The sequence below is a fragment of the Prinia subflava genome, chromosome 3 (assembly GCF_021018805.1).
Source record: "Prinia subflava isolate CZ2003 ecotype Zambia chromosome 3, Cam_Psub_1.2, whole genome shotgun sequence".
Classification (NCBI taxonomy): Eukaryota; Metazoa; Chordata; class Aves; order Passeriformes; family Cisticolidae; genus Prinia; species Prinia subflava.
In genome coordinates, this window is record NC_086249.1 from 16024686 (window position 1) to 16039730 (window position 15045).

At 48.1% G+C, this 15045-nt stretch overlaps 1 protein-coding gene across 3 annotated transcripts; it reads left to right on the forward strand.

Annotated features, from left to right (window-relative positions):
• Nucleotides 1–3828: 3828 nt before the first annotated feature.
• Nucleotides 3829–15023, forward strand: LOC134548862 (V-set domain-containing T-cell activation inhibitor 1-like). 3 transcript variants are annotated; one of them, XM_063394019.1, is made up of 6 exons: nt 3829–4020; nt 8996–9060; nt 9992–10339; nt 11899–12177; nt 12840–13001; nt 13623–14501. In XM_063394019.1, the coding sequence occupies exons 1-5, from the start codon at nt 3989–3991 to the stop codon at nt 12959–12961; spliced, it is 846 nt and encodes a 281-aa protein (XP_063250089.1). In that variant the 5' UTR covers nt 3829–3988; the 3' UTR covers nt 12962–13001; nt 13623–14501. The 3 variants fall into 3 exon arrangements, with proteins under 3 accessions (XP_063250089.1, XP_063250088.1, XP_063250087.1); XM_063394018.1 differs by lacking the exons at nt 3829–4020; nt 13623–14501 and adding an exon at nt 14639–15023 and having other exon boundaries at nt 7696–9060; XM_063394017.1 differs by lacking the exon at nt 3829–4020 and having other exon boundaries at nt 7696–9060.
• Nucleotides 15024–15045: the final 22 nt, after the last annotated feature.

The window sequence follows — 15045 nt, forward strand, 5'->3', positions numbered from 1 at the left end:
CAAACAGGAGCAAATTCTGGGAATTGTACTGCTGCCTACACTTCTGAGGACTTGTAGCCCATGGGGACATGCTCTAAGGAGACACTGAGTCTGAGCAGTTACCTCACAGGAGGGTCAAGATGTGTCCTATTCTGCAGGGTCAACAGCCTCTGCTGTCCTTCTTGAGGAGGGTAAAGCTGCTCATTGGGGCACATTCCAAAAGGTTTGTGGTCATGCCTTGGAAAGGCTTGGCAACCTGAATATGACTTCTACCTCCCTGTCAGATATGCATCTGGATTCCAGCCTTGGATGTGTGCACACAGCACAGTCATGCTTTTGGGAGCTGCTCTTTGTTTGCAACTCCTACACTTCCTCCAGGTAAATTGTAGTCTCATTATACCCCTTATGCAGAGTAGGGGCAAGGTGAGTCAGTAACGTGTCTGCAGGAAGGCCCAGAAAACCTTATGGTGCTGATAGGAACAGGAATTGGAGTGTCATTCACCTCATCTGTATGTTCTCCAAGGAGATGATGTGGGACACAGTGCTGCTGGGGGTGATGTGGCGGCAAAGGGGGTGCCCAGCTCACCAAGGGAGAATCTGGGGGCAGTTTGAGCATCAGTAGGAGTCACAGACACAAGTTTCCAATTGTCTGTCCAGAACTGAAGCACAGGAGATGGAACACAGCAAAACTCTTGGATCTGTCTTGTGCAACCTTGGCAAGGCACTTCTCAACCCATAGTTGGGGAAATGGCATATGTGATGAGGAAGAAGAGGCACTTCCCTGGAAGGGCAGTTTTCACCCTGCTGGCTGCTGCCAGCTGCTTGCCTGGTGAAGCTGACACCCTGAATACTTTCCTCTACAAAACACCTTTGTGTGCTGGGAACACCACTGCCCTGAGGGTAACCTTGCCAGTAGGTGTGTGTGACTAGGGGCTCCTAATTCTGCCTGAGGAGCTGGGAGCAAAGGTCCCACTGTTGGTCACTCAGGGAGAGGAATGCTGCTCCACTGTCAACAGCAAGGACTGGGTCTTGCTTTCTGCATTATGACAGCTGGCTTGTAAATAGAAGAAACCTTCACTTTCTGTTTGCTTGCTCAGCCTTAGAAGTCTCTCATTTGTAGTTTGTTCCTCTTACAAAGCCAGTTTTGGAACTTCTTCCCAGCAAAGAAGATAGATATCCTTATGCAAATTCTGGTTATAGGTTTCCATTAATCATCCAGAAAGCTTCCCTGTCAAACAATCAGGGAAGGCTAGGCGGTGTAAATCTCCAAGTTGCTGAGTCTGAAATTTCAAAGTGAAACTTTAGTTTGTGTTAACCTCTAATGGAACAAATAGTAGCTCATTCTCATCCTTGCTATGTACAGAGCCAATGCTCAGTGCAGAATGTGTTGTAAACCAAAATGCCTAATTTTTTGTGTCTTTCTAATTCTTGCTCCCCACCCCACTAGGTCTGTTGTTTTTTCTCAGAGCCTTCATGGTGTCTTGCAGAGGGAACACATAAGGACAGCACCACCTTCTAGGCACATAATTTCTGACTGAACACATCTTAGTCCTCTCAGAGAGAGGAATGTGTTTTCTCTTTGTATTAGGTATCCCTTACACACCCTGTTGCTGACGTTTTCCAAGAAGCTGTTTGTCAGAATTACAGCAATGAAATTTAAACCCTTCGGGGAACTGCAGCTCTCAATTTGACATGGGCAGAGCAGTTTTTGGACAGCTTGGGTCAGACCCTGGTATTGATTTTTTCTTTTTGTTAGACTTGAAGGCCCAGTTGGTTCCAGGGATTAGGACGTATTGGCCAGCTACCACTGTGTGCTTGGTGTTTGTTGTGTGTGAGGATATCTAGAAGAACCACCTTGATAAAAGACATTTAATGACCTCAGTCACTTTCTGGGGAGGGGGCTAGATCAGAGTGTCCTCCCATTATTTGCCAGCAGCCTTTGCCCTCAGTCTTTCATAATGCAGAGTACTTTGCAAATGAGTACATCCTTCTGATCTGCTGGAATCTGACATTGGGCCCATGGCAACCATTCCCAAGATATGCTTCCAGTGCTCTGTCTGGTAAACAGCTGGGTCAGGGGGTGCATTATGAACTGTAGTTAGTCTGCTGGGCTATATGATGTTATTTTTGTCCAGCTGGTCCTTGAAATGCCCTGCAGCATTCCAGTGACACTGAAATAAGGTGTGAACTTTCCCCTAAGCAGGGGAACTCTTCTGTAGGGTACCAGCTGCTAGGCCCAGCAAAGCTGGTAGCCCTTTGTGCCTGCTGTTCCCTTCTCGTCAGTGAAGGCAGCTGATGTGTCCCAGGTGTTCACCAGCTCTCACAGACCATGTGGAACCAGATCCTGCTGTCACATTGGGTTGGATTTGCTAATAAATTCAAGATTGGTAAGAGCTGAGCTGACCCTTGGTCACTGACCCTTGGTTTCTTTGGGAAGCATCCTGAGCACCTCTTGGGGTTTTCCTGCAGTATGAGCATACAGACAGCAGTAGGCTCCAGCATGAGCTCTCAGAAATGAATGTGGCAGAAATGAATGTGGTGTTGCCCTGGGGAGTGGGACTTGCCCTGGTCCTGCAGGGGCTGCCTGTGCCCGAGAAGCAGACGTGTTTTTCCAACATGGACGTAACCTGATGGTTGACTCTGCAATGGGGTGTGGCCTGGAGTTAACTGGAGCAGAAAGGGGACACCTTGTCTGCCCACTGCACACGCAGCTGTAAATCATGTGTCACCACAGCCATTAATCAAGTGTCACTGAGGACAACAGGATATTTCTTAATGTGCATTCCCCACCAGGCCACTGTGGCCTAGAGCTATTTTTAACTTCTTGTACTGTACTGCTAAATTATGAGAGGCATAATAATCAGCAGAATGCTGACAAATAATTACATTTTTTTTCCCACATTATCATCTGACCAGTGTTGACTGGTCTTGATTTTAACCTCTGGTTATTGCAGAGAAAGTAGTTTGTTTTTTTCAAGTGCTGGACTGTTCCCAGTTCCTCTGGGCATCTTCAACTCTGCATGGGAAAGCTGTTCACTCCCACTAACCATCCAAACTTGCTGGAGATACAGACTGTCAAAAATCCTCTTTTTCCCCTCCTCCCTGGAACACAGTCCAGATGTAGAACTTCAGGATATGCAGGAAACTGAACATGGTGCAAGCTCCCTTCCCTTTTCTACTCTTTCACAGCCTCTCTGCCCTTCTCAACCATTTTATGCCCAAGAGCTTTTCATCCTGCCCCCAGCTTCATCTGAGACCAAGCCCAGAGGGCAAGACCTGCAGGGTCTTGCAGGTGCCAGTTTCTTTCCTTTACACGCTCCAAAGTTCCCACCACCCTGGCAGACCTGAGAGCAGCAGGAGCTGGCCTCGAGGGGCAGAGGTGGTTTGGACTGGAGGAGTTCAGTGGGGTTAAACAGCAGTCAGAAAAGGGGCTGCTGCCAAACCTGTGTGCCTCTGGGAGGACTGCTGAGCTCATAGGAGCCTCTTAGCACAGCACAGAGAGGCAGGGGAGACTCAAGGTGCGAATGGGGCCAGGAGTGGGACCTGCAGGTGGGACCTCTGCCCAGTGCCCAGAAAATGTTAGGAGATTTTTGAAGGGAGACATGAGCTAGTCCTGGTTATGACACAGCCCCTCAGTGGTGGGTAAGCTGCAGATCTCCTGGGGTTCTTGTGCACTCTAACCCAAGGATTAACTAGCTATCAAACCACAAGCTGTGCTATTTTTTGTCTTAAATAAGATATGTTTCTTAAATGGATGAGTAGGAGGTCTCTCCTGTTGCCCCATAAGCCCTCCCTGCTTATGACTGCCCTGGGTGGGGGGGAGTTGAGATGCTCAGTGTTTCCTCATTCCTGAGAGTTCAGTGCTTAGGCTCACCACTCCTTAGCTACATTCAGTTATTTAAGCAGGACAGCTTGGGAGGATATATCATGCAATGGACAGGGGCTGTGCTGAACTGTGTGGGACCTTCAGGCACCTGGTGTTTGGCTTGTCTCCGTAGATGCTGTGTCCATGGCATCCCAAGGCCAGGTCATTTTCTGGAGGTATGGTACTATCTGCACTTGCCTTGGCTGAGGGGAGGGGGGTATTTGCATTTTTCAGACTCTTGGGATGTATCACCCTGCTGCCAGGAGCTCTCAAGCTGTACTGCACTCACTTAAGCTACTGAAATACCAGTACAACTTGTTTTATACAATTTGTAAGGCCATATATGTATCAGACACCCATGTGCAGGTCATCAGCTGTAGTCAAGATGGAGATGCATGTCCAAGAATTCTGCATTTGCTAGAATTTGCTATCCCAGGGTTGAATGCTTTGATAGATTGGGGTAGCAATGCTTGAGGAAGGGTGTATTCCTCCTGTTGTATTTTGGGGGTTCAATGGCTTGAGGAAGGCACGCTGGTCCTCAAACAGCTGCTTGTGTTTCCATCACATCAGCTTGCTGTGGGGAGAAAGAAACTGTCCTCCAGAAATTTCCTTGCAGGAGTAAGAGCTGGGAAAACATTCTCAAAGTGTTTTGTGCCTCTCATTTCAATTACCCCATTTTCTTTTGAGCTATTGACCAAGTGCTGGTGAACTACAGTTGGAAAAAGAAGTAACAAAAATATCTACCTCATATCCTTATCTCCTGATTAATTGAAAGTAATTCCCATCAAATGGATAAAAAGGCAAATTTTTCATCATCTAATGAACGTGGACTGAGCTTTCATCCAAACCTCACTGTTTGAAGAGAGGCAGCAACAAGCTGTGTCTTTCCATCCCAGGTGTGGACTTTCCAGGCTGGATGGAGACAGGTTCCAGTGGTGCGTGAGACAGTCCTGCTGGCATTTATTCTGTGAAAAAGATTTCAGCTGTTACCAGTATCTGTCCCCCCAGTGGACAGCAGTGGGAGAAGGACAGGCTGTGCGTGAACAGAAGAGACCTCACACATGAGCTTTGTCACATGGAGCATCAAGGAAAAACTAAAGACAAACATTATCTGCAGCTTTTCACTGACAGAAGTGAGAATGCCTATAGACACAATGTCAGAATGTGAATATTCCCTGGGAACTGTATTCCTCGTGTTGGAATGCATGCAATAACCAGCTCTATTATTCTCAAGAGGCAGCCCAGCCAGCTTTTGGCAGGGAAATGAAATAACTGATGGCTGTGAAAAAATGCACATCTATCCCTTGCTGCTCTGAAAATCTTCCTCCTGCCAGTGCCTCTGCTCTGCCAGGCAGCAGCGGGTTACTGGGAGAAGCAGGCTTCCTTCAGGGACATTTGCTCTTCAGACTAATTCTGAAATGCAGAAACACACCCGAGAGAGGGGTGAATTTTCCAGGAAGTTTCTGAGAAGCAGTAGGAGGCTTCTGCTGATTTCAGGAAAAAGCCAAAACAAACTAAGGAAACAAAACCAAAACGTCCCCAACAAAACCAACAAAAGTCCCTGGAGTACTGAAGACAGTTGGGCTCTGCACTCATCAGCTGCATATTGGAATAGAAACCCTGCTGTCTTGCACTACCACTGCCGTTTCTTTCCCACTGTAAACTTTGATAAAAGGAGGAAGGCAAGGGATTTTCAATATCTTAATCTTCCAGTTCTTTTGACCCTCTGAGCCCATTCCTGAGGGAAAGCTTAGTCTAAGTGGAGCTAGAGATCTGGAGGATTAGGACTGCTGCCTATCACAGCCAGACTGCGAGCCTGTCCCTGGGCTGTGGTCGGCATCATTCAGGCAGGGAATGAATGGATGAATTTTGTAGAAGAGAATACAGGTGACCTCATCCCAATAAGTAACAGCTGTGTTAATTACCCAAATACAGCCTCACCCCTGATGAATCACAGCTCTGTCCAATAAAGATAAGTGTGATAAAAGGGAGTGGGTTAGCTGGTGAAGAAAATAATCATGAGGGAGAAGGATCCTGGGGAGAGAGAATCACTGCTGTGAGCTCAGTCTGGGTCTGCAGTCAGAGCCTTTTGTTGGAACCTGCAGTTGTAGTCTAGCTAGGTAAAAACTGCATTCAGAGTCTGCAAACTAATACATGCAGTCATAAAAAGCAGGAAATAACCAGCAGCCAGAGGCTGCAAGGGAAACCTACAGAAGGAGCTTGCTGCAGCCAGTCAGTGAAGAGTTGGAGTCAGGATGGCTGAGCTGTAATGAGGAATAAACCAGGACCCTTTTCATGCTGTGATGAACAATTAGTCTGTGTCTTGGCTCATTTCTACCCTCTAACATGTGGGCTGCTGGAAGAGAATTTAATGCCAAATCTGATTCCAGATTGATTCCAAGTTTGGCTAATGTGGAACAAGACAATGGAAAATAGGGTAGGAGGCACAGGGCAGCCATCCACAGGCTGCCAAATCAGCACTGGGAACTGAGGATGGTGTCAGGGCTCCAACTGGTGCAGCCCCAGCTGTATCAGTCTGTTTCTGTGCCTGGTACCTGGACGTACCAGGAGTGCTGACGCACAGAAAATTGCTTTTTGCTTGACATGCTTGATCTGGACTGCTGCAAGACGCAGCTACCACCAGCATGTGGCTAGGATGCCAGATTCCCCTCATTCACTCCGCCCTCCAGATCTACTTGTTACACACGATGGGCACACAGCAAATATTTGTGAGGATCTTGTGATTCCTGGATCTTACAGTTTCTGCGGAGGAAACTCCAGAGGGAGTAATTTCTCCTTGTCCCTTACAAGGGATGTTGAAATGGGCAGTGGCATCTGTATACCCATAATTGCTGTTTCCCCTGTGACGAATGAACAGCTTTTTCAATCACCCCTGCTGGAGCAGGGGTGGATAGCCACTCTCTGGATGCAAAGCTAGCAATGTTTTGCAGCCATGGGGAAAGCTGGCACCAGCACAGGACAAAAACATTGGTGAGGCATGTTTGTCTGTGAGTAGGTTGAGGGCGGTTTTGAACAGAAGAGTGAGGGCAGAGCTGGTATTCAGACCGGAGAGTCCTTTCAAGGACCAGAGGTAAGTGTAGTGGCACTTGAAGCATTCAGGGACTGCACAGGAGGGCATCCTGGCTGCTTGTTGCCCTGCCATACCTCCCGGCATTTACTGTAACCCTCTGGCAGCATCCCTTGACTCTGAACAATTTCTTCCCTGCCTGTCCTTGGGAAGAAGGATTGTAAGATACATGGGATAAAGGTGAGTCACAACTGTTGTGTGGCTGCTGCTTGCTTTGTGCTTCCCAGGCTTGAGAGCTGAGGCTTGTCATGACAACCTTGGCTGAGTTTATAGCAACTATCTTGCTCTGGGATCAACTCCCAGAGTGGAAATTGGTTCATCTCCTCAAGGAGATGGATATTATTCAACCTACATGAGACACTTGGCATCTTCCCCAGAACAGGAAAGCACAGGCTGTCCCATGGTGAGCCTGGCTGAGACCTTGAGTGACTCGGGATTGAGCCCTGTGGGACATGGCAAGGCTTTGCTGGAAGCTCTCATGCTGCAGGATCCACAGGAGCCATCAAAGTCCTCATCCTGCAGGCCCCCGGGGGAGGCAGTGGCTGGGTCTCCAGCTGCCTGGTGCCCATGGCTGGATGATATCCATGGCTTTTCTCCCAGCAGGGTCAGCTGTGATCCACCATGGGGGATTAGGTGGAGAACTGCTGTCCATCCCAGCCATGACTGAAAGCTGGTGACGATGGGGAAGAAGCCAAACATGACATCTCCCAGGTCTGAGGGCATCTAGGCAGAGCTTGCTACGGATGTGAATGGGTATATGGATTTGTATGAACCCTTATCTGGAGGTACCTCATATTTTGGTGAAATACGGAGTTCTCATCCCTTCTGAGTGTGTGCAAACAGGGCTTCCTCAGACAACTTCCCACTGGATTTAAGGATGAAGATGCAAGGGAGACAGTGGGAGGGCAAACAAGTCTGCAACATCTCCCCTTTTCTCTATTCCCTCTTTCAGCCCACCTTCCCTTTCTCCCTTCCCCACTGTTCCCTGCAGGAGAGGCTTGTTCCCATGGTGCGATTCTCTAGAGTTCCATATCAGCCCTGTGATCGTGGCATCCGTGGAAATTGAGCAAGTCTCAGATTCAGGCACACATCAGTGATGGGAGGAGCCCAGGGTTGTAGGGACACTGAGGGACTCTCCTGTGGGAGGCTGCCCAGTGTGTTGGCAAAGTGTGCTGCAAACCAGTAAATGCTGCTGAAGCAGAGCAGCTGGTTTTGTGTGGGAGGCAGAGCCATGACCTCTCACAGCCTGCAGCTCCCTGGGCTTCTCCTCTGTGGGGAGTCTCTGTGAGACTGCTGGGCATGAACCCCAGGATGTACCTGTGGGTTTTGTGGGGAGCAGCTTCAGGGCTTGCTCTGGTTGGGAGCTGAGTTTGCTGCCACAAGCCCTCAGTCCACAGGAAAACGTGCCTCTGACCACATGACAGCTCTACTGGCTCCCAGCTGTGCTTCTGGGTCTGTCCAAACTGGGCTGTGCTGGAGAGGTTGTGTTTGGCAAGGCTGGAGCTGTGCTGATCCATGACATGCTGCCTTTCTTCTCCTCTGGCATGACTGCTCCACCTATGTGGCTTGGCAAATGGTCCTCTCCTCCTCAGTCTCTCATTCAACAGCCCATTATCCACCTCCACATGGAGCATCCCAAATCTAAGCAGCTCAAGAAAATGGCCCTGTTTCCAGACCCCTCCTGCACATTCCCTGCCTTGTACCTGGTGTCTCCTGAGGTCAGGGGCTTTGCTCACTCCCTGGTCACTCACAAGTGCCAGCAGAGACTGTCTGATTTGCTTATGCCCCAGGGAATGCGGAGAGAAGCATCCTGCACTGGGGTCAGCTGCCTGCTCTCCCAGGCAAAGCCTGGCTCTCCTGCCACATGGTTCCCCACTGCTGATGACAAGTGCTGCTCACCTGCATGTTCATCATTATTGTGGTCATGTGCTTCACCCATCTGCCTCATTCTGGGTCTGTGGCTCACCTGCCTCCACCTCCTTTCTGCAGATGGATGATACAGGCATGGGCTGTGAAGGAGGCGGGCTCTGCACTAATGTTGTCCTTTCCTTTTCCCCCCATAGCCTGACTACAGTCATTGTCATTCTGGCTGCAGCGATCACCCTGATCATTGGTTTTGGTGTCTCAGGTATGTGACTGCTCAGATTTCTTGCAGTTACTGGTGGGGTGAGGAACTGCTCTGCCTCCGTGTGTCCATCCCATGCATGGGCTGAGGTGTGGTCATGTGTGGAAGTGCCACCTGCCACCCCTCAACAAAGGCTACGTAGGTGCTGCTGGAGGTGTAGTAGTGTGTCAGCTGAAATTTCTTTGGTCTTGGAGCCCCAAACCTGCACATAAAGTCCTGCACATGCTCTCCTCCTTCTCCCAGATAGGGTGAGATGATGGGATGGTATTTATTGTGAAATCAGAGACCATCTACCAGGATGGGGCACCTTTCCCAGGTCCCTCACAGACAACAAAAATGTGTTGCTTTGGTGTTGGCCAAAATGCAGCTTCCTTGGAATGTGCTGAGTGAGGATGGGTAGGAAAGGGCTACATGGGGAAGAGAACATGGCTCTAGGAATTCTCAGGCTCACAGCTTAGGATTTGAGATGCTGACTTTTCTTAAATGAAAGAAAAATATTTGGATTTCAGTGAAGGGGAAAGAGCTGCTATTTCTCTGCCAGCATGATGCCTTCCAATCACATTTATATTGCATGAAGGGAGGTTCTGACTAAGAAAAGACATAAAAACCAGCCCTTTCTGGCAACTGCAAAGAGAAAAATCCCTGAAGCGTGTAAGTAAACAAGAAAATACCACATGAATTCTTCTCAAACAAATAAGAAGAGCTACTTCTTGAAGCACTCTTTTGCTAAAAAAATACTCCTGTGCTTTATCTTGGCATACAATCCCCTGGAGCTGACCTCTGCTAGCAGCACTGGTAGCTGCCACTGGTGGCCCTGCTGTGTGCCAATGCCTGTTCAGCCTCAGGCTTGGTCCATGACAGCCACAGGGCAGTCTGGCCTTTCTCCAGGCGTGATGCCTCACCTTTCCCCAGCTTCCTTGCTCTGTCCTTGCAGGAAAACACTCCATCAGTGTGACGGCACTGACGTCTCCAGGGAACATTGGCCAGCGCAGCATCCTGGGCTGCACTTTCGAGCCCGACATCCGGATGGACAGCATAGCAATCCAGTGGGCCAAGGAGGGGGTAGCTGGGCTGGTTCACGAGTTTAAGGCTGGGAAGGACCACCTGCAAGAGCAACATCCGTCATTTCGGGGCCGCACGGCCGTGTTTGTGGACCAGGTGATTGGCGGGAATGCTTCCCTGGAGCTGAGGGATGTGCGGCTCTCCGATGCTGGCACCTACCGCTGCTCCGTCACCACAGCCAGAGGCAGCGGGGCAGCGGTGCTGCGGTACAGGACAGGAGGTGAGGGCTACAAGGAGCAAAATCCTGCTGCAAAACACGAACTAGTGTGTCTTGGTTGGACCTACATGTGCTTATCATGGCGCTGCATCCATGAGCAGGGTATTTTTCTGGCTTTTACAGGGATATTTAAGGCCTGACCCCATCTTTTGGCATCCTTGTTCCAGAAAAGGTTATAATCTTGATAATGTGGTGGCATTTTCTCTCTAGAATTAGGATATATCTCCAGCCAGAAAGGCTGCATAGTAAAAATTGTAGCATATTTAATATATTTTTCTCAGTTTTTCCAAAGTATTCAGTTTTTTAAAATAACTACCAAAGCAACAAATCTGATATCATAGTTATCTGAAACATCACATATTTACAAGAGTCAGTCTTCCAGGAGCAATCTGGAAACTACCAGGTCTTCAGCCTCTTCCAGTGAGATGAATATAGCTGTGATAACAAGTCACCTCCCAAGTGGTCACCTGGTCTTGAGCCTGATGGATGAACCCCTTGAGGGTCTCCTCCAGACTGCAGTCTTTGCATCCTCCCTCTCATCACTGTGGCCAGAATTGCTGCCCTATAGCTCAGATTGGGTGAGGAAAAGCCCTCAGGCCTCTCCAAGTGAAAGAGGGTTTTGACTCAAGCCTGAGGGTTGCAAATGTTCCACAGGGAGTTTGTCCCCTATCCCTCCATGAAACCTTAAGGATCTGCCTGCCTTTGTGTTGCTTGAGTAATCCACACAGAAAAGGCATTAGAAAGAACATGTGAAATGTTGTAATGGGTTTCATTTCCAACATAGCTGTAATACCTGTTCTGTGTGCAAAGACAGACATGTTCCTTTTAGCTGATTTTCTTTAGCTCATGCTTTTACCAGTCCAGGTCCCACCACCCAAAGCCAAAGCTGATGAATACTAAAGGCAGCTGTGCTGTGCTTTGGCTGTGTACAGCACTTCTTATTCCAAGGCTGCAGTGGGATTGCTCAGGGAGAGAAAATGGCCTCAAGTTGCACCAGGGAAGGTTTAGATTTAATATTAAGAAAAATCTGCTCATGGAAAGGGTTATAAAGCCCTGGGACAGGCTGCCCTGGGAAGTAGTGGAGTCACCTAGTGTCCCTAGAGATTTAAAATATGTGCATTTATGGTTATGGTATAGTGGTGGACTTAATGCTGGGTTAACAGCTGGACTTGATCTTAAAGGTCTCTTCCAGCCTTAACAATTCTGCAACTGTGAAGCTGTAGGTGTTGGTCAGGCCCTCTTCTCAGTGAGTGAAGAGGATGAATCATCTTTCCTCCATTATTAAGAATAACTAAAAGACACTAAAGCTATGTCACAACCTCAGCAGATCCTGTCAAGCCAGACTGCCATGTCCTAGGAGTCCTTAGATCCCTTGTAGTCATCCTTCCATGGCCCAACCTGTACTGAGCTCTGTCTGAGCCTGTTTTTGGCTTGGCTACAGGCAGTGCTGTGCTGCTAAGCAGCAAGCAGCCTAGAAATACCTGGGACTGATAGGTGCAGTTGGGTGTTTCATGCCCAGTTCTTATCACTTGCTGACTCTGTCCCTGTTTTCCCTCCCAAAGCCTTCAGCATCCCCGTGGTGCAGGTGGAGAGCAGCAGCCGTGGGGACACGCTGCAGTGCCAGGCCCCGCGCTGGTTCCCTTGCCCTGCCGTGCGCTGGATGGCCCACAGTGACACTGGGGAGCACCTGCCCCACGCTGCCAACACCAGCTACGAGCTGAACCCCGAAAACATCACTGTGAAGGTGGTTTCCCTCCTGCACAACATCACTGCCAATGCCACCTACGCCTGCGTGATTGAGAACAGCATTGCCAAGGCTGTGGTCAACATCAGAGTGACAGGTAGGGGTCAACACCACCCAGGGACCACAGGCATAGGGGAGAGGAGAGTTTCAGCATTGTTCCTGGTGCACCAGGGGGTTCAGACAGCAGCTGTGTCCATCAAGGAAGGGACTGAAAGCATGGCTAATCCAAACACTTCTCTCTGTCCCTGGGATGAATGAAAGGGTCTGTGTTTGCTTCTGCTATTTCATATGCTTCTCATGGTATTGATTGTCACCTTGGCATGGGGACAAGAAAGAGGGACACACTTCAAAGGCATGTATTGCCTGGAATGTTAACCCAAACCAAACCAACCAGCCAACCAAAGCCCCCATCTTCTGACACTTTCTTTAGCCAGTTCAGCTTAGATCCCATTCATGTACCAAACCAACAGCCCCTTTAGGAGTTATTGATGACAATAGCCCAATCCCTTAATTTAAAAGGCCATTTTACTCACAGAAAATCAAACTTTCCAAAGGTCTTGAGTATCTTCTCCTGTTCTACATGAGAAGGGCCATAATGCTTCTACATCCAGGGCTCCATTGCAATTGGTCTCCAGTACAAGAGGCAGGGTCTATCTTCATCCATATTCAGAAAAATAGTTAGGATTAAATACACACACTTTATTTGCCTTCTCTGCTGTGTTCCTCTTCTGGTAGCCTCTCACTATTCTTCTGCTACAGATTTCAGCATTACAAAGGTGACAAACTGGCAGCTGGTGAGCCTGAATGCAGAGTCAGTGCCATCCTCCTTTCCAGCCTGTCCCTGGATGCTTCTGCTTCCCTTGTACCTGCTGTCAATATAAAGCCTGTATAAAGCAATTGGAAACTCTGCTGGACCTGGAGGTAAGCTTGGAAAGAGAAACTTATGTATGTACAATATATGGAGACCCTCTTAGGGAGTTTGGCTGCAGCAGCAGACTATCTCAAGCCTGCCAGAATGGGGGAATGTATCTTTCCCCTCTGCCCATCCTTTCTCCATCCACACCTTGAGGTGGGACACATGGCTTGTCCCTCCCACAGGCTCCCTGATGGCTTCTCCCATCCTTTTCTGCAACCACGGAGATCCTTCTCTTGCACCATCAACTATCAGCTTTTACTTACCCCCTTGTTCTCTTTCCTGTGCACCCTCTGGACCTGGGCTGCAGTTTATGGATGCAAGGCAGCACAGCTTTTTTCCTCTCTCCCTGCTCACAGGACCTGCTACAGTACAAGCCTTGCTTGCTCCTACTTTACTCACACCACTCCACAGTGCAGTGTGCTGTCTGCAGTAAATATTACAGACACCTTGAACATGGCCAGAGGGAGCTGCCAGCCTGAGCATCCCCTGCAGACCTGGAACAGGAGGGCTGAACACAGGCCAAGCACAGGACAGCTGCCTTCAGTATTTGCTGGCTTTGGGTGGTGGGACCTGGAAGTGAACTGGTGAAAGGGTGAGCTAAAAGGAATGCCTGTCTTTCCACACAGAATGGGAATTACAGCTATGTTGATGGCAGGACTCACTTCAGGCTTTCCTCCCTCCGGGACAGAGGACTTCAGGAGTTCCTGCTGGTTCCAGAGCACACAGTAGCACAAACGTGAAATTATCTGATTTTTCTTGTGTTACTATTTCTTACCCACACCAACAACAGGATACTTTGGCTTCACAAAGAGAGCAAGGAACGTGATAAGGAGAATTGCATAAAGGAAAAGTTCTGACTGCAGGACAATATATGTTCCCTTGTCTGACCTAACACAGTGACCAGAACTCTGATCATGGGCAGAAGTTCAGACACAAACAGGAAAAGGGTTTCCTGTAATACAGCTGAGAACAGCTCCTTTAGAATGCTAAAAGCAAGCACATCTTAACTCCCCCCAAACAGATTCGATTCACCCATCTCTTGGCTTGTAATTCTCTGACTGTACTCATAAAACTGTAAATAAGAGAGCCAGTTAATCTCCTCCATCTTCTTGGAATACTAAAATCAAACCCCCCCTTCTGAAAAAGAGGTGAATGGCAGAACAGTGATGGGTTAGAAAACTGCCAGCAGGCTTGGAATATCCTGGCAAAGACAAACCACATCTACAGTCCTGTATGAGGAGTGATGATTGCATTTGTAATGTGAAATAAAAGAGGAACAGATAAGTAGACACCAGACAGAAAACTAACATACAATAGGAGGAGGAAAAGGAGACTAGTAAGACACTACTGGAAGGTTCAAATTCAGAAGCAAAGTTATTAAACTGAGATACAGTCAAATTTTCCTTTTTAATTTTTTAAATAAGTGTTATCTGGCACTTCCTATCTATTTCTGTTTGTTACTGTGTTATTCATATTACAGGACTACTTTCAGTTGCACTTTTAAACCAGATTTGATCTTTGTCTTATCGCTTATGGTCAACGTCTTCCTCAGGCTGAGACAGTTTATTTTGAGTTTGTTTTGTTTTGTTTTCTTTCTGGAGGGTGGAGTGTAAGCTTTAGTAAAATTGTTTCTGTTTTGCAGGAAGCACCCACAGAAAATAAGGGTGTCACAGCAACCTTTGCAGACTTCTGCTTTAGGTTATTTTGGCAACTTTTTAGGATGGAGTCTCAGAACTTCACTGAATGGTGGCATCTATCAGGTCTTGTGCCACTCACACTTTGGTCTCAGAAGTGGACAGCAGGCCTTGAGAGGGAAGATACTCCACTCATACTCAATAAACCCACTGCCTGTATCAGTCCCTGCCTCTTCTTACCAGCCCCACCTAATGCTCAGGCTGCTGTTCATAAACTGTAAAACAATGCCCAAATAATCCTGACCTTTAGTACTGTGATTTAGTCTCCAAACAGCAGCTTACTCACTTCCCTTCTCTTCTTGAACGAGATGCTTTGAAAGTGTAATTTTAATAATTTCAATTAGGTTAAAAAGAC

Bases quoted from the DNA above. Each gene is read 5' to 3' on its own strand.
- LOC134548862 (XM_063394018.1), top strand. From the start codon at position 8,814: ATGACAAGTGCTGCTCACCTGCATGTTCATCATTATTGTGGTCATGTG. The intron at 10,340-11,898 runs GTGAGGGCTACA...TCCCTCCCAAAG, and splicing joins GCTGCGGTACAGGACAGGAG to CCTTCAGCATCCCCGTGGTG. The intron at 12,178-12,839 runs GTAGGGGTCAAC...CTTCTGCTACAG, and splicing joins GGTCAACATCAGAGTGACAG to ATTTCAGCATTACAAAGGTG.